Source organism: Carlito syrichta, unplaced genomic scaffold (genome assembly GCF_000164805.1).
Source record: "Carlito syrichta isolate Samal-C Ts95f unplaced genomic scaffold, Tarsius_syrichta-2.0.1 Scaffold311707, whole genome shotgun sequence".
NCBI lineage: Eukaryota > Metazoa > Chordata > Mammalia > Primates > Tarsiidae > Carlito > Carlito syrichta.
This window is the reverse complement of record NW_007255803.1, coordinates 105,777-125,076: the sequence shown is the minus strand read 5'-3', so window position 1 is coordinate 125,076 and position 19,300 is coordinate 105,777. Positions and strand designations below refer to the sequence as shown.

At 39.0% G+C, this 19,300-nt stretch overlaps 1 protein-coding gene across 1 annotated transcript in view; it reads left to right on the top strand.

The window, feature by feature from the left end:
* The window catches only part of VCL (vinculin), a 76,625-nt gene that overhangs the window by 34,728 nt on the left and 22,597 nt on the right, over positions 1 to 19,300 (top strand). The window contains exons 6-11 of the mRNA XM_021718008.1: positions 6,745 to 6,835; positions 7,651 to 7,798; positions 11,821 to 11,974; positions 12,682 to 12,857; positions 16,988 to 17,178; positions 18,456 to 18,655. Of these exons, the coding sequence (XP_021573683.1) occupies positions 6,745 to 6,835; positions 7,651 to 7,798; positions 11,821 to 11,974; positions 12,682 to 12,857; positions 16,988 to 17,178; positions 18,456 to 18,655 (960 nt within the window). The remainder of the gene's footprint in view (positions 1 to 6,744; positions 6,836 to 7,650; positions 7,799 to 11,820; positions 11,975 to 12,681; positions 12,858 to 16,987; positions 17,179 to 18,455; positions 18,656 to 19,300) is intronic.

The following is a 19,300-nucleotide window of genomic DNA, read 5'->3' as shown; positions in this document are numbered from 1 at the left end:
TTCTTCTGGAAAGTGATGGTTCTTCTAGAAAAGTGAGGGAAGAAAGTAAGTGGAAAAAATTCTTGGTAAAAGTACGTCTTGCCAAATAAGCTAAGATTTAAAAGAGGCAATGCAATAGCTCATTATTTTACTTAAAAAAAAAAAACCCATGTTCAAATTGCAGATCTATAAATTTAAATTTAACACCGACTTTAAACACTTTATTTTGAAAGTAAAAATTATCCCTTTTGTAAATCACCAATCATTTTATAGTAATCATTAAAAATCATTAAAAAAAGCTAGCTTTTTTCCTGAGAATACATTATGAATCAAAATAATTTGAGTTAAGCATAATTCTAATTTTACCCTTTGTAAATTTAGTGCTCTACGCTTAATCTTTTTTTGTATTTCTATAACTTGTGTTTTGATGCATCCTAAGAATTAAGAGGAAGTGAGAGAAAATTTAAAAACATGTCACTGCTGAGACTTTTTGAACCCTGCATAGCGTTACTGCAGCTTTGCGCCGTGAGTGATTAGATACTATTATTCAGAATTAGTGTCTGTGGTGGGTCTCCTCCCACTGTGATCCTAGGCTGGTGGTGGGTAAAAGTAGTGACTGACTCAGATGTCTTATACAGATTACTATACTTAACCAAAGAAGGAAATGTTAGTTAGAGCATATGATCGGATAATAGTAGCCCTTATGCAGACCGCTGGGATTTTAGGGTTGATTTAAAAAAAAAAAAAAGGTTGTATGCGAGCTTTTCATACATGAGCTAGTGTTTTGTTTTAGAAACTAATAGAATGAAAGATCTCTAGGAGTTTGAGATAAATAGCTAATTCAGGAATTTATATCTTATCCGCCCCTCCAAGGAGGAAAACCCCCAAGTGTTAAACAAATTGCTATATCCCTTCTAATAAGTTATCTTTGTGGCACAGCTGATTGTACACTCATAGGTAGATAGATTTTTTTAGAGCAAGGAAGGTATTAGAGACGAGGAACTGATCCAGAAAAGGTAACTTCCCTGAAGTCTCAGGACTAGACAACTTCCTCTTATTTAAATGCAAGATTTTGTTCTACTGCCCAATCTATTCTTTTCAGAAACAACTTCGTTTAGAACATAATTTTGGGGTAGGAATGTGGTCAGAAAGGAAAGAAGTAGGAAGGGAAGTATTAGTGAGAGAGTGTATGTTGGGCAATGATGGAGAAGGGCCCTCATTCCTCATATTTAAACATTTCAAGAGCCTGGGATTGCAGGGCTTTCTTTTTTTTGGAGTCAGAGTCTCACTTTGTCACTCAGGCTGGAGTGCAGAGTCTCACTCTGTTGCTTAGGCTGGAGAGCAGTGGCATGCTGCTCACAGGCACCAACCTCAACCTGCTGGGCTCAGACCATCCTTTCACCTCAGCCTTCCAAGTAGCTGGAACTACAGGCACATGCCACCACACCCAGCTAGTTTTTTGATTTATTGTAGAGATGAGGTCTTGCCATGTTGCCCAGGCTGGTCTTGAACCTGTGGACACAGACAATCCTCTTGCCTCTGCCTTCCAAAGTGCTGGGATTACAGGCGTGAGCCACTGTACCTGGCCAGAACTTTACTTTTTAAACTGAAGTTCCTCTTGATTGTCCATAGGAGGATCTTATGATTATTCACAGGTGTTCTTGTGGCCTAACTCTATATTAAATTTTAGGTATTCCTCAATTCCTAGGTAAAAAGGGATTCTTTTAGGTTGTCTTTTCACTTTTTTGGTATGTGGGGAAGAGCGCCAAAACACTGTTTTTTTGTTTTTGTTTTTTTCATTTAAAAAATGAACTGTAAGAATTCTGTGGTTGGTTGGGCACAGTGGCTCATAGGCTGAGGTAAGAAGATCGCTTGAACCCGAGAGTTTGAAATCAGCCTTAAGCAACACACAGAGACTTACAAAAAAAAAAGATTAAAAAAAATTAGCTGGGCATGATGGTATAGTTTTCGGGAGGCTGAGCAGAAGGATCACCTGAGCCCAGGAGGCCAAGGCTGTGGTGAGCTCTGATTGTGCCCACTGCACTTCAGCCTGGGCGACAGAGTGAGACCAACTTGGGAAAAAACCAAGGGTTTTATGGTAAAAAGAACCATTGTGGGAGGGAACCAAGTATATCCCTGCCAACTGTCCCCAGGGCTACACAACCAGAGCTGGTCTCTTCATACTTTTTTTTAAAAAAAGAAAAAACAGATAAGAGATTGGTGGAGACGTTTCTTTCCCAAATTTAAGTTTATGTAGAGAAGAGTACTCAAATAACGGTGTAGTTTTTTTCTCTTCCATTTTATATCCAGATTGTAGTGTGTATATTTATAGACTCACATAACAAGGTTTAGCAAATGCTTTGTGGTACATGGTATGGCTGACCACAAGATTATGATTATTTTCACCCTTTATAAATATATTTTCAAACTGACTCCTAGTTGGCCAGTGATTTTGTTTGTATACTCCTTATGTTGCTTATGATAGAATTCTGTCATTCCTATAATAAATATTGCTCTTTAAAAGAAATATATATGAAATTCCGGCGGGGTACAGTGGCTCACGCCCCTGTAATCCCAGCACTCTGAGAACCCAAGGCAAAAAAATTGCTTGAGTCCAGGGGTTCGAGATTAGCCTGGGAAACATGGTTGCGACCTCGTCTCTACAATAATTGAAAAAATTAGCTAGGTGTGGTGGTGCACTCTTGCAGTCTCAGCTAGCTACTCAAGAGGCTGAGGCAGAAGCCATCACCTGAGGCCAGGAGGTTGAGGCTGTGGTGAGCTGTGATCAAGCCACTGCATTCCAGCCTGGGCAACAATGAGGCTCCAACTCAAAAAGAAAGAAAGAGAAATGCATGTAAAAACCTTAGGAGACCAAAATATTTATTCCTGTAGATGCTTTTGTTTTTAATAGACATGACTTTGAAATATATTGTGGCAGCTGGGGTTGGTGGCTCAGCCTGTAATCCTGTGCCTTTGGGAGGCTGAGATGAGTGGATTGCCTGAGCCCGCGGGTTCTAGACCCGCCTGGGCAACTTGGCGAGACCTCATCTCTACAATAAATCAAAATGAACCGGGTGTGGTAGCGCACGCCTGTAGTTCCAGCTACTTGGAAGGCTGAGGCAGAAGGATCACCAGTGCCCAATAGGTTGAGGCTGCGGTGGCCAGGAGTGGCCACTGCACTCCAGTCTGGGCGACAGAGTGAGACTCCAACTCCAAAAAAAAAAAAAAAAAAAGAGAAAGAAATATAGTGTGGCTAAATGATTACTTATAATCTGTTGTCCCAAAGAATTTAAGGAGGCCTTTAGAGTGACTGTTTTAAGTCTCTAAATTGTCTACATTTATGCTGTTAAAAAATTGGTAAATAATTGAGATTCCCAGTATAAAAATGCAGCTTAATTCCAAATTTGCCATTGATTCCTTTTAGGTGAAAATGAGCATCTCTTAATTTTAACTTCTTGATGTTGTCACATCTTCTACTGAGGAAGTGAGTAATCTACTCACTTACTGAGAATCATATTCTTTTCTTGCACTGCATTGGCCGCTTGAGATTTATCAGGGAGAAAAAAAGAAATGGTTTGTGAGGATGCTGAATAGAACAAAGCAATTTTTTTCCATTGTGTTTTCAATCATTTTTAGGCACTGGAGAATAAAAGCAGTCATTTATGTTAGTGAGGATTCTGAACATAATTTCTAGAGCTTATTTTTTATGCAGTATTATGTAAAGTCAAAATTGACAAAGAGATTCACTGACTATTGTGAAATCTTTGGCAACTCTCTTTAGTAAAAAAAATAAAATAAAATAAATTCTTGCGTTTTATTTGACATAAAATAATGAGGGTTAGAGTCAACAAACCTGAGATCAAATTGGGTTTCCAGGGGTGAGTTATTGTTTCTTAATATTAAATTGCATGTAAATTTGAGATTCAATGAGGTAACAAAGGGAAAAGTAGCTAAAACGGAACCTAACATGCATGTTAAATAAATGTATGCCAATTACATTCAGTTTCCTAACTAGTAGCCTTTAATGCTAGGCTAGACACAAACATTTCTGACTTTTATTTCCCTTTGAATTTAGATGTTTGAAATGTAATAAATATCTATTGGTTTTATCACTGAAAATCAACGTGTGTTAAGAAAATGGTAACTAGCAGGTTTTAAGTGAAATTTTATTTTATTTTTGGAGTTGGAGTCTCACTTTGTCTCCCAGACACTGGAGTGCAGTTGCATGCTCATGGCCACCGCAACCTCGACCTGCTGGGTCAGGTGATCCTTCTGCTTCAGCCTTCCAAGTAGCTGAAACTACAGGCATATACTACCACATCCAGCTAATTTTTTGATTTATTGTAGAGAGGCTGGTCTCGAACCTGTGGGCTCAGGCAGTCCTTTCACCTCGCCCTCCCAAAGTGCTGGGATTATAGGTGTGAGTAACCGCGCCCGGCAAAATTTTATTTTTAAGCTGGGTCTTGCTCCCAGACTGGTGTGCAGTGGCTTGATCACGGCTCACTGCAGCTTTGAACTCCTGGACTTACGTAATTCTTTAGCCTTAGCCTCCCCGTAGCTGGGACTATAGACGTGTGCCATCATGCCTGGCTAATGATTTCTTGATTTTTTAGAGATGAGATCTTACTATTTTCCTAGGCTCATCTTAACCTAGGCTCAAGCAATCCTCCTGCCTTGGCCCCTCAAAGTGCTGAGATTACAGGCATGAGCAACCATACCTGGCCAAGATATTTTCATATTGACATAATTCCCCTGCTATAAATGTGCATATACTTCCTAAATAAAAGCCTGTGATTTAAAAAAAAAAAAGCCTGTACCTTGACAACTTGTGTTATACCCTATAACTGTGTTGAACCCTGAAGGTTATCCAGCTCTCTGAGGTCAGGAGTTACCTGAGACTCTCTTTTAAAAATGTATTGATTTGGGCCTTGCGGATTTGGAATTTAGCTAAAGTTGACCTTTGCATTATTTCTGAGGGAAAAGTTTGCTGTACAAATTAATGCCAAAAATAATGTGAAACATGCTGGAAAAGATTAGCAGATATTTAAACTATTTGAGACTCACAACACTTTAAAGATACCACTTATCTGCTTGTACTAATTACAAGTGGATTTTGAAATAGATCCTCTTATGATCCTGCCTTTTATTGATAGCTATCATAATTACATATAACCTGATAATAAAAATATTGTATTTCCATTTTTCAGTAATTTAGGTCACTTCTTTTTTTATTGCTGTGGCTGAGAATTTGCTATTTAGAGCTTTAGGTAGCCAAGGTGACAATAGGAGAGTAATCTGTATCTGTTTAGTTAGGGACGAAGGGAATCCTACAGCTCACAGTTGGCTGCTGACCCTGCTAACTAGGTGCTGCTAGTGCTTACTTGTGCTAGTGCTGGGTCTTGTTTGAATTGGAAGTGGAGATGCTCCTGGTGCCCCCGTGTGGAAAACTGGTGGTGCAACACCTTTAAGAAGTTCTGCAGCATTGGAAACTGAGGAAGTTAGGGATCTAGGACATTGCCTAGAATTTTAGAGGCTAACAAAGATTTCTTTTTCTTTTTTTGAGTTGGAGTCTCACTCTGTTGCTGGAGTGCAGTGACATGATCATGGCTACCACAGCCTTGACCTGCTAGGCTCAGGCAATCCTTCCGCTTCAGCCTCCCAGTAATTGGGACTACAGGCATGTGCCATCATGCCCAGTTAATTTTGTAATTTATTGTGGAGACAAGATCTTGGCCAGGTTGCTCAGGCTGGTCTCAAACTTCTGGGCTCAGGCAATCCTCTGGCTGCAGCTTCCCAAAATGCTGGGATTACAGGTGTGAGCCACCATGCCTGGCTAACTTTGTGCTTTGATGGATTAACTCTGTTAAGCGTCAGTTCCCTACAGTAAAAGAAGATAGGCAGTCTTTTAAACCGCTTAATAGAGACTCAAGAGGATGGGTATATGGGTATTTGTTACATTGTTCTCTGCATTAAAAAATTTTATTAAAATACATGCATTATTTTAAAGTGATTAGACTGTTGTTTCAGCTTCTCATGCTGTGTCCTGTGAGATTTTATGCTCATTTTATGCTAGTCCTCATGAATCTTGGTTGTAAACAATGAATTGAGACCCATTTATTTTTCTGACCTCTCTTATTCCAGGTAATAGATAGTAAGGGAACTAAGAATGAGGAGTAGCAGGGAAGAAAAGAAAAACACCTTATTATATTATATTTAGTAGTTTATTTGTGGAATTAAAATTGAGTACTGGATTAACAGTTTCAATTTTTTTCCAAGTAGTAATTATAAGTTTTTCAGATTAATTCAACATAGTGAAACATCATCCAGTGTGTGTATTTCAAAACACGATGTAAAAGAACATGATTTGTGACGCCACATACTAATGAGGCTTCCCTGAAGTGGGGGAGTTTTGGCGAGGCTGCAGGAGAGGAATGTTGACTAGTGGAAAGGCTGATAATGAGGCATGTGACAACAGTGCTTTTTTCTGCTGAAAACGTTAAAACATCTTTTGGCTTGAGTAGTTTTACTAGTTTTCATAGTTTTAGCAATAGGGACACCAGGAAACAGTAGAATTAACGGAAGATTTGCATGCAAGGTGCTGCATTTTGACAGAAATAAGAATTGTGGTGTGATGACAATACTTTTAAGGCCGTTATAGGACTGACTACTTGAGCTATTGTATGTTAATGCTGTATCTCCTCTGTCTTTGTATCATGGTATCTCAATTTTTGCAAAGAAAGTAATTGTGGGATTTCTCTTCAAAAGGATACTGAAGCCATGAAGAGAGCATTGGCCTCCATAGACTCAAAACTGAACCAGGCCAAAGGTTGGCTTCGTGACCCCAGTGCCTCCCCAGGTAACCTTGTAGTTCTGTTTTTCTGATAGATATAACAGTAAGCTAAAAGCCAAACAAATGAAAGAAAGAAAATCTCCCATAATCTCATAATCCTGAGGTAACTACTGTAACATTTTGGGGCATCTCTGACAGTTTTGACTGATTAAAGCAAAAACGGACTTAGAAGGATGAATGGCATAGATTACATTACCTCTCATCATTGAGGAAAATTAAAACTGAGCTGGGCGTTCTCTGCAAATTATTGCTCCCCCTTCCCTGAATCAGAAAGGTAATTATTTTGAATAAAAGCTCTCTTCTCTCCCCTCTCCCCTCCCCTTTCTCCTCTCCCTCCTCTTCTCTTCTTGAGCAGACATCCGTTTAAGTCAACAAAGTACTTAATTAAGCAAATTAAGTGGTGATGTCAATAGGAATTTAAAGTGAAGTTGACCATATAAAGATAAGACCCAAATAGGTTATTGAACTAGGCTTTATGGATTTTCTAATCTAATATTTATCCTGTTTTAGATGAATATTTAAATGAATGTGAAAAGCCTAATGGCGGTTAGAAGTGTTAAGTACTATTAAATTGTATTCTTACCACAAGCTGCTTAGAATCTCCAAACAGACATAGTTCAAAGTATGTCTTTTTTAGCAGTATTTGTGGTTGGAACGTCACCTGTTGTTGTAAGGGCACAGCTTGGCTGGTAGCTGTCAGATATATTGCCTTCTATTCACTTGTGTTGTTTAAAATCATCCATTCCTGCATGAATGAAATGATTTGTAAAGTATCCTCTCTAAATAATTAATGTGTCATATTGAATATCTCTTTATTTTAGGAGATGCTGGTGAGCAGGCCATTAGACAGATCTTAGATGAAGCTGGAAAAGTTGGTGAACTCTGTGCAGGCAAAGAGCGCAGGGAGATTCTGGGAACCTGCAAAATGCTTGGGCAGATGACTGATCAAGTGGCTGACCTCCGTGCCAGGTAAATTTCCTCTGCCCTTCCAGAGCAGTAGCGGGTAACTCATTCCTCACAGGGCGATTCAGAAAGCAAGTCTCTGCCAGTTTTACTGAGTTATCCTTGGCTGACAGATAACAGATATTTTATTCTGTTAATTCTTTTGAGATTGAGGTGAACTTTCCCTTTGCTGAATTTAAAATACATAAATGCCTAATAATAAAGTTGACATTTATTCTGTAATTGAAATTGAGAATCAAATCTGAAGTTTTAGTTTCTAGCTTATGAAAAACAAGGGGGCAGTGGTTAAGTCTGTCATGGGTAGATACATTTTATGAAGGCTAGGTAGAAAGGAACATTGGAATTATTTCATATGTCATATTTTAAAAATCAGTTAAAGAGGTTATAGGTTATCTTCCTTTCTTTCGCCCAGTGCAGTGGCATAATCATGGTTCACCACAGCCTTAACCTCCTGGGCTCAAGCGATCTTTCCACCTCAGCCTCCCCAATAGCTGGGACTATGGGTGCATGCTACCATGCCTGGCTAATTTTTAAATTTTTTGTAGATATGAGGTCTCACTCTGTGGTCTAGGCTGATATTTAGCTCCTGGGCTCAAGCAGTCCTCCTGCCTCAGCCTCCCAAAGGGCTGGGATTACAGGTGTGAGCCAACATGGCTGGCTGAGGTTATCTTCTAAATTGATAATTTCTGGGCTCTTTTGAGTTTCTGTTTCATCATTATTTATTTCGTTTCACAATTAATTTACCTTCCTTTTACCCTCCTCAAGTCTTGGTTTTTAGAACTTTTTTCTCCCATAAACTAAATACACATAGTTTGCTGTTGAGGAAACTCAGTTTAATATAAATTTGTTTGGAATTAATCCATAGAGTTAATGAAGTTATAAAAGACTTTTTTTTTGAGTCAGAGTTTCACTCTGTCGCCCAGGCTGGAGTACAATGGCATACTCATGGCCACCCCAGCATCGACCCACTGGATTCAGGCCATCCTTCCGCCTCAGCCTTCCAAGTAGCTAGAACTACAGGCACACGTACCATGCCTGGCTAATTTTTTGATTTATTGTAGAGATAAGGTCTCACCAAGTTTCCCAGGCTGGTCTTGAACCCCTGGGCTCAGGCAATCCTCTCGTCTCGGCCTCCCAAAGTGCTGGGATTTCAGGCTTCAGCCACCATGCCTGGCCAAGAGCCTCATTTTTATGGAATTTTATGGTGTGAACATTCTGCAAAAATTGAAGTATGATGAGACACTAGTGTAGATGAAGTTTAATTTTGCTTTGAAAATGTCACATAAAACATCTTGATATCATTGAGATAAACGGGGTCTCCTTGCAAACAGGTCTCAGAAACTCTACTACAAGTTGTGTACCATTATAACCTGCTCTCAAAGTAACCCAGTAGATTTAAGAATACAGATCTGGGGTGGGATTGGCAGTTGAGGGAAACTGGCATACCTCATCAACAAGGGTACCTGCATAATCAACATTTGTATATCTAACCCTGAATTGTACCCCACATCTTTATAATAATAGTAATAGTAATAATAATAATAATAATAAAAAGAATACAGATCCTGCAGGAGAGCTGCTTAATTTTTTTTGGACGAAGATCACTTGTATAATCTGATGAAAACATTCATCTCTACCTAAAAAGATGCATATAAACATGTCCAAAAACATGTCAGTTTTTTTAGAGGTTTATGGAGTCACTGCAGCCCTGGAAGCTCCAGGGATTTCAGGTTGAAGAGAAGAAACAGCTTAAATATATGTGATTTCATTGAGCTCAAGAATCTTTTCTCCTGCTGAGAAGCAGTCTTCCCTGTCATGAGCATGACAAGAACTTTGCAGAAAGGACAAAAAGAAGTTTGTTCTCATCCGGAAAAATGCCAATGCAGTTTGACAAGATTCTTGGCTCTTCTAATTTCTCACTTTTATGTCTTTTGTCTGCAGCCTTTTCACAGTGTGGTAGACAGTTTTCACTTGGAATTCTCAAATACAGAGTTGTGTGTGATTAGAGAAAGATGAATATGAGCAAGAGAATGAGGTAGTTATTGTATGAGATCAACCATTAATCTGTAAAAAGAAAAGGCTAGAACAGTGATGAATAGCTATGGGCCTGCTTTACAGTGGAGCCGGAAATACTGGTTCCCCTGAAAGATTAGAAAGCTCTCCTCTCCCTGTAGTTCTTTCTTAAATGTACCCAGCTATTTAATATTTTAGTGGCTGAAATGCAGTAACAATTTCCTTATTGATATTCTTCTATTCAGTAATGTAGGGTTTCTAGGTTATAAGTATATACTTTTATCCCCATGAGACTCAAACTTTTTATTTTGAAAACACTCTGTAGGCCAGGTGTGGTGGCTTAGCCTGTAATCCTAGCACTTTGAGAGGCCGAGGCGAGTGGATTGCCCGTGCCCATGGGTTCGAGACCAGCCCAGGCAACTTGGTGAGACCTCATCTCTAAATAATAATAAAAAAAATTAGCCAGACGTGGTAGTGCATGCCTGTAGTTCTGGCTACTTGGAAGACTGAGGTGGAAGGATCGCCTGAGCCTAGGAGGTCGAGGCTGTGGTGGCCGTGAGCGTGCCACTGCACTCCAGCCTGGGTGATAGAATGAGACTTCAACTCAAAAAAAAAAAAAGAAAAGAAAAGAAAAGAAAACACTGTGTAGCCCATAAATATTTTTTACTTTTCCACAGTTGAACTCTTATACCAAAAAAAATTCCTAACCATGAGATTTGAAGGAAAATCCTTCACTAGATTTGAGGGAAAGAGAGCAAGTTAAACCATGAAGGGTATGTTTCCTAAAAGTCTTCCAAACTTCTATCATATAAAAGGAAGGCCTCAAGTTCAAGTAAAAGGTGTAAATGTACCTTTTACATACCTGGCATTAAATTTATGAAGTTCATGACCTCAAGCATTGGTATAGGTGAAAAACAGAGATGAATTTTAAAAAGAGGTTAGATAAATGAATGACAGATGAATACTTTTATTAAGGGCATCAAAGATATTTTGAAGTTCATCCTAAAATGAGATGTTCAGATTAGGATCATTAGCCATGCCATAAATGATAAAATTACCAACCCTATCATTGAGTTTACCAGGTTGGGTAGATTAAAAAATTAGAGCTTGTAAAATGATGGCAAGTCTTACTCTATGACTTGGAAAGTCCTTAGGGAAAACAAATTTCCACTAACATCATTTTGGGTAGTAATAGTATACCATTTCTGAGAGAGGAAGATAGTGAAATCAATTCTTTAGAAACTTGATGGGAAACAGTGGTTTCTTATCACCATATGCTTTCTTCCCCTCAGTACTAACTAGTTTTGACATTTCCATCCTAGGAGTGGAAGGTAGACATTTAAGATTATCATTAGGTTCATTATAATAATGGTGATAGTTCAGTAATAATAATAAGTCATATATTTGTGTTGCTTTTTTTTTTTTTTTTTTTGCCAGTGTTTTCAAGTATATTATCTCAGTGTTTGAAGCCACACTGTCTCGAACCCGCGGGCCCAGTCAGTCCACTAGCCTCGGCCTCCCAAAGTGCTGGGATTACAGGCTGAGTCACAGAGCACGGCTGTGGTATGCTTTCAATAACACTATTGGTGTTGCCTCCTGAAACATTTTCAATGTGTATGTGCCCATAAATAAGAAAATTTAATGGACTACTTATTTCTAAAGCACACATTACTATGGTTACAGAGCCCTCCATAGCAATCAGATTGCAAGCACATTTTCCCACTGAAGTTTAGATTTGATTATGTAATCTTCACCAAGAGGAGAATAATTATTATTAAAATTTGCCATCTTGGTCTTCAAAGTGGGTATGTAGTTCTATGAAGCTAATGTGTATTTTTAAAAGAAAAAGTAAATGATTCAGCTGTCTTGCTTTGTTTATATCTTTTTTTTTGTGCTATTCAAGATTTACTGGAGAAAAGGAAAAAAGCATGTTAACAAAAGTGATATGTACCATGGTATTAGGAATATTTTGTATTTGAGAGAGTACAATGACAGCATCTGTCTGTTTTGAGTAGAGGACAAGGATCCTCACCGGTGGCCATGCAGAAAGCCCAGCAGGTATCTCAGGGTCTGGATGTGCTCACAGCAAAAGTGGAAAATGCAGCTCGCAAGCTGGAAGCCATGACAAACTCAAAGCAGAGCATTGCAAAGAAGATCGATGCTGCTCAGGTAGTGATGATGGTTTTCAGGAGGAGTGGGAAATAAAAGAGAAAGAGAAATGCTGTATAAATATCCAAATGTCTCTCTCTCTCTCTCTCTCTCTGTCTTTCTCTCTTTCATTTCCTGTGATTGGATAATGGTTGTTTCTAAGTGATGACTGATTCCCAGCAGTTACCAATGTTAACACCTCCTTTACCACTACAGATTTAGACTAATGTTTATCTATATTTTGACATAGATCTTAATTTTCAATACTTCAAGAAGTTAAAAGTAAGCACTCTTAATACAAGAGAATCCTAGATTGCAGTACACTAAAACTATTTCTTATCCCAGAATTCACAGCTGTTTGGTCATATCAATGTTAAGGGGTTAAAGTTTTCTGATACTATTCTACTGTAAAATGATTTTCAAGCATTTCACGAACACAAATGTTTGAGAAATAGAAGAAATAATAAGGTGTGGTTAATTCAAAGATGAGATAAAGCTTGGGGAGATATTTTATTCTAATGAGGATGAAAAAATTGATTTTATAAAGATGAGGAATTGATTCAGTCTTATCTGAGTTAAGAACCTCTGTATAGCAATTAGGATCAGCATTATAGAAATGATTCTGGTGTCTTGTGATTACTTTAGAAATATTTTTTATGACCTTGTTAAGTTTAATAAAATGTGGTTAATGACTAGATCACAGTATGTGTCTCCATTTCTTTGTGTAGAACTGGCTTGCAGATCCAAATGGTGGACCGGAAGGAGAAGAACAGATTCGAGGGGCTTTGGCTGAAGCTCGGAAAATAGCAGAATTATGTGATGATCCTAAAGAAAGAGATGACATTCTGCGTTCCCTTGGAGAAATATCTGCTCTGACTTCTAAATTAGCAGATCTACGAAGACAGTATGTAATGGCTTAAATTGTCTTTTAATATCTTTTTTCTCTCCCCTTCCTCTGCTTTGATTTATTTATTTAAGAACATACATATTTCAGTCCTTAGAAGTTAAATACATTTTTGATGCTCTTACACTATATTCTCATTGATTCTGTGTGACATGGCTGGATCAGATATTATTTCTGTTATATCAATGACATGACTGAGATTTAACAATATATTGCCAGTTGCACAGTTTTAAATTAATAAATTTAAGGTGCTAAGAACTCCTTTTCCCAGATATGTTTTTAAAATTTCTAAACAAAAGCTGGGCTTGGTGGCTCAGCCTGTAATCCCGCACTTTGGGAGGCTGAGGTGAGTGGATTGCCTGAGTTCGCGGGTTCGAGACTTGCCTGGGCAACTTGGTGAGACCTCATCTCTACAATAAATCAAAAAATTAGCTGGGTGTGGTAGCATGCGCCTGTAGTTCCAGCTACTTGGAAGGCTGAGGCGGAAGGATTGCCGGAGCCCAGCAGGTCGAGGCTGTGGTGGCCGGGAGCGGCCACCGTACTCCAGTCTGAGTGACAGAGTGAGACTCCAACTCAAAAAAAAAAAAAAATTTCTAAGCAAGGATTTTCCCTGCTACATCATGTTTGTGACATATCTGTTCCCCAGACAGAAGAGAAAAATGATTTTTGTGACTAGCTATGAAATGACTCCTGTGTGTATATAGCAAGGGGGAGGCATAAGAAAGTACTTTCTTCCTTTTCCAGAAATGTTATTTTGTAAGTAGCAGTTATAAAAGAGCTTTAAATTATATTTCCTGAGTGTTCTTACAACAACATCTTTGCTCTTAAAGGCCTCCTCTCTCTTAAAGACTTTCATGGCACCTATTTTGATTATAGAGAAGAGACATGTTGCTTTCTTCTTTTGATTGATATTCCTCTCTTAAAAACAAAAACAAAACCCGCAACACATGCTAAAAGAACCCTAAGGAAGGGTATAATGTCAAAAGTAAAAGTTGCTCTTCATACTTGGGAGGCAGAGGTGGAAGGTGGAACCAGGAGTTCAAGACCAACCTGGACAACACAGCAAAACTCTGTCTCAAAAATTAAAAAAAAAAGGTTACTGTCTTTTCTGTCTCAGTTCTCTAACCTCATTCTCCAGGAATAACCATGGTCAAATGTCTTGAGATAGTCTGCTTTTCATTTAACTTGCAAATTTCATTTCCTGGAAGAATGCCTAATTATTTTTTCCTCCAGTGAGAGGTACTCTAGGGTGCTTTGAAGTCTTCTATCGACTAAGAGGACAATGCTGACTAAGAAAGCAATCTTCTACCTAGGATCATTGAATGAATTTGGTGGGAGAAGACATACTTTGCAGGAGGTTGTGATAGAGACCGACTTGGGTAGCAGCTCAAATCTGGTTATGTATCAAGCTCAGCCATTTGGAGATCACCATTTTATGCCCCAATTCTTGAATTATTTATTGGAGAAAATATATAATTTATCAATTGTAAAATATAATGTCTATACAGTTAAGGTTATGTTCATTAATATTAACCAACTAGGATAGTATTTACATTCTTATTAGATTTTAAAATCCTCAAAGGGATATACTCTATATTCTCAAGATCTAACACAAGTCCATATACATAATAGGTACTCATTCATGTTTCTGACTGATGAAGAGATAATTAATGGTAATGGTGATAATAGCAGACCTTCATGTGTGGTCATTTATGCCAGCATTACTTATTACTATAGCATGCATATATGTAACCCAGTGGCAGCAGGAGAAGCATAATGAAGAATGTTATAAAAATTTAGAATCATAAAGGAACTCTTTTTTTTTTTGAGTTGGAGTCTCACTCTGTCACCCAGACTGGAGTGCAGTGGCACGCTTGTGGCCACCGCAGCCTCGACCTGCTGGGCTCCGGCGATCTTTCCGTCTCAGCCTTCCAAGTAGCTGGAACTACAGGCGTGCGCTACCATGCCCGGCTGATTTTTTGATTTATTGTAGAGATGAGGTCTTACTGCCCAGGCAGGTCACGAACCCACGAGCTCAGGCAATCCACTCACCTCACCCTCCCAAAGGCGCGGGATTACAGGCTGAGCCACCGAGCCCAGCTCATAAAGGAACTCTTAAGAGAGTATCTAAATTAGTCATTCTAGCAGGTGGACTAGCATTTCTATTTTTACAGATGAAACCATAAGATTAGCCTGAAGGTTATTTTTCTGTGGCTGAGTGGACTTGAGATATAAAATGAGTGAGATTCTTTGTATTTTTACAATGTTTCAAATTTGAAGGCATTGGGATGAGGCTTTTTTGGGGGGGGTTATTACCCTTTGTGATATAATTATGGTTGTCTTCTAATCTCTGTGTTGATATTCTTATTAGGGTTCTTTGGTTGCAAGGAAATAGCTCAAGTAAAAAGTGGAGGTTTGTTGAAAATACATAGAGGCATCTAATGGAACCCAACAGCTTGAACTGTGACCAGATCTTGTGACAACTGAAAACCCCTCTCTCTACCTCTTAGAAGCTGTGTGGTGTCCTTTCTGTCCGTTTCACCCTGTGTGTTGACTTTATTTACTTGGGGATTCTTCCCTGGCTTTGACCTACCATGGCCTGGACTTTATAACTTTCCAGCCCCCAATCCTATCACTGCATAATTGTCTATGACTATGCAGTATTTCTGAAGTATGGACCTCAGAATCACCTGAGAAGGTTTTTAAAAATGTGGACTCCTAGCCAGGCTCGGTGGCTCAGCCTGTAATCCCGCGCCTTTGGGAGGCTGAGGTGAGTGGATTGCCTGAGCCCATGGGTTCGAGACCCACCTGGGCAGGCGAGACCTCATCTCTACAATAAATCAAAAATCAGCTGGGTGTGGTAGCGCGCGCTTATAATTCCGGCTACTAGGAAGGCTGAGGCGGAAGGATCGCCGGAGCCCAGCAGGTCGAGGCTGTGGTGGCCGGGAGCGGCCACTGCACTCCAATCTGGGTGACAGAGTGAGACTCCAACTCAAAAAAAAAAAAAAAAAAAAAGTGAACTCCTGGACCCCACTCCAGACATACCTAATCAGAATCTCTTGATGGTGGGTTTAGCAATCTGAGTTTAAAAATAAGATCCCAGATGACTTTTATTCACATTGGACTTTATCACCAGAATCTAATTTAATGACTTGCCCGACTGTGGGTATATTGTTTTAGAGCTAGATAACTGCCCAGTGCAGTTATAGCAACTATGGAAATTAGTGATACCAAATGAATGGTAGCTTAAGAGTGAGGACTTGGCCAGGCGCAGTGGCTCATGCCTGTAATTCCAGCACTTTGGGAGGGTGAGGTGAGAGAATTGCCTAAACTCACGAGTTTGAGACCAGCCTGGGCAACTTGATAAGACCTCAACTCTACAATAAGTTAGAAAAAAAAAAAATTTAGCTGGGCGTGATGATACGTGCCTCTAGTTCCAGCTACTTGGAAGGTTGAGGTGGAAGGATTGCCTGAGCCCAGAAGGTCGAGGCTGCAGTGGCCGTGAGCATGCCACTGCACTCTAGCCTGGGCGACAGAGTGAGACTCCGACTTTTAAAAAAAGGGGAGGAGTGGTTAGGACTCTGAAGTCACAGTGCTGGGTTTGAACCCTTACTCCATCAAAGTAAGTAATGGGACCGTGGACAGATTATCCAGCATTGTAACTTAGTTTTGCTTCTTGAATAATGAGGTTAATACTGGTATTTACCTCATAAGGTTTTTGTGAGGATTAAATAATATAATAAGAGTGCTTGCAACAGTACCCGGCAGAATTAGGACTCAGAAGACAGTACTACTACTATAACAAACATGACTGCCTGGACCCACCTAGTTTCAGAGGGAACTAGTGTTTTCAGAGGTGGTAGACTGAGGGTGCAGCTAATCTAGTAATGATTGAGCTTAGCTAACCAAATGATTGATTCGAGCTAGACTGATGCAAGCTCATAACTAATGTCTTAATTATGACAAAATAATCAGAATGTAAATTATTAATTTCTTATGTAAGGGCCAAATAATAAACCACTCATTTCAAACCATATTAATAGTAATCATTAGCAATTTGTTATCTCATTAGCAATTAAGTTATCTCGATGTAAATAGTGTTACAGGTTGGCTGTCTTTTTTCTCTGCAGGGGGAAAGGAGATTCCCCAGAGGCTCGAGCATTGGCCAAACAGGTGGCCACAGCCCTCCAGAACCTGCAGACAAAAACCAACAGGGCTGTGGCCAACAGTAGACCCGCCAAAGCAGCTGTCCACCTTGAGGGCAAAATTGAGCAAGCACAGCGGTGGATTGATAATCCCACAGTGGATGACCGGGGAGTGGGTAAGCGCATCGGTGTACTTAACCCTGATTAAACTGGTCTCAGTGAAAATAAGCAAGTTGTTGATAGGGGTCCTGGACCATTTGTGATTGGGTGCAGAAAGGGTTCTTCAGCCAGTGGTAAGTCAGTTTTCAGTGTGATTCCATTTCCAAATATAGCCAATAAAATTAATATGATTTAACCAAGAAGTATTAGAGAATAAATGATTTTGCTATGAATAAATAGAAAGGATCTCATGTTGGAACTGAAACTTTGAACTAATTATTGCCCCTTCTACATATATGTCCATTCTGTAGTATTTCTGTTATCATAGTCTGTAAAGTACTCAGTTAAATAGAATTGTTGAAAATAAGTAAAAGGCACTTAACTGCTAGGCTATTTTAGTTGTCTGGGCTCCTGTATCACATAGTCACTGGTAGAATTCATAGCCTAAAATTTTGACTTTTGGGAGACTTTAGGAATGAATCTGTAAGAATTTAGGTCATTTTATGATAGCAAGCTGACTAAAGCTGAAAGATCTGTTTACTCCATTTGCTGTACTCATTGAATACAAAGGCTCATTTTAAAATTAGTTATACCCAGTGTTATGAGGAGTTGGAGAATCAGGCAGATGTATAACTTACTGGTGGATAAATGAATTGGTACAAGCTTTGTGAATTTGGTATTATATGTCAAGGGATTTAAAAAGTATCCATTGACTCGGCAATTTGACTTAAAGGAATTTTTTTTCTAAGAAATGTATAAATCTGTTTCTAAGGAATTCCTTGTAAGAATGTATGTACACAGTATAGATATTTAATAAGCAAATGGTGAAATAGTTATGGTTAATACGCTAAAATATCACATAGATTTTAGATCATGATTTTTAAAAGATACTTAGTTAAATGGGAAAATAAAAAGAATTAAAGTGTTAGATAAGGCCAGGCATGGTAGCTCATGCCTGTAATACCAGCACTTTGGGAGGCTGAGGCATGGGATCACTTGAGCCCAGGAGTTCGAGACCAGCCTATGCAACCTAGTGAGACCCTGCCTCTACAAAAAGACAAAAAATTAGCCATGTGTAGTAGCTAATGTGTTCCAGCACATTGGTGCAGGTGATTGGATTATGTATGCTTATGATTTATGTGTTCTTATTTATACTTTGGAATTATTTCCCCAATTTTTTGGTTAGAAAACCTCCCTCCCCTCGATTAAATGTCATTATTTAAAAAAAAAAAACTTACATTGCAGTTGCCTTCTCTGGGTCTGTGTGAGTTTTATTGTTTTTCTCTTGGTGCAGGTCAGGCTGCCATCCGGGGGCTTGTGGCTGAGGGCCATCGTCTAGCTAATGTCATGATGGGACCTTATCGCCAAGATCTTCTTGCCAAGTGTGACCGCGTGGACCAGCTGACGGCACAGCTGGCTGACCTGGCTGCTAGAGGGGAAGGGGAGAGTCCTCAGGCGCGAGCACTTGCATCTCAGCTCCAAGACTCCTTAAAGGTAGAACTCAGGAACACTTGTCATTATGCTTTATTATAGGAGTAAAGGAAGAATTTTTAAAAACAGATAATTTCTTGGGTCTAGGGAAAGTGAAAAGAGTGTGACTGAGGGTATAAGGAAATCCAGAGCTTATTGGGAAAAAGCTCACCAATATGTGATCGCAACTAAATTTGTGTTTTCTGAATTTCACTCAATCAAGAACTTTTTCATGATTCTTGCTCTCTCCATATATCTATCACCTGTGCTTTTATTAAGTTAATATTTTTCCTAAAATTGACTCCTTTTTAAAACTTAAATTTATTTAAAAGAAAATTTTGTAATAGTCCTGAAATCATGGGTTTGAAAACTTAAATTGGTTTCAGTGTAATGACTATGAAAAAGAGCTTTTTCATGGTTTCTAAGAATCCTGTTTTTTAGACCCATGTTAAGAAATAAATACATATATTTGTCATCAAGTTTTTCTAGAAACTTAATTGAAAAAACCTGGATTAAAAAAATTCCTGGCCGGGTGCGGTGGCTCAAGCCTGTAATTCACAGCATTTTGGGAGGCTGAGACTAGGGGATTGCCTGAGCCCATGGGTTCAAGACCAGCTGGGGCAACTTGGTGAGACCTTGTCTCTATAAAAAAAAAAAAATAAAAAAATT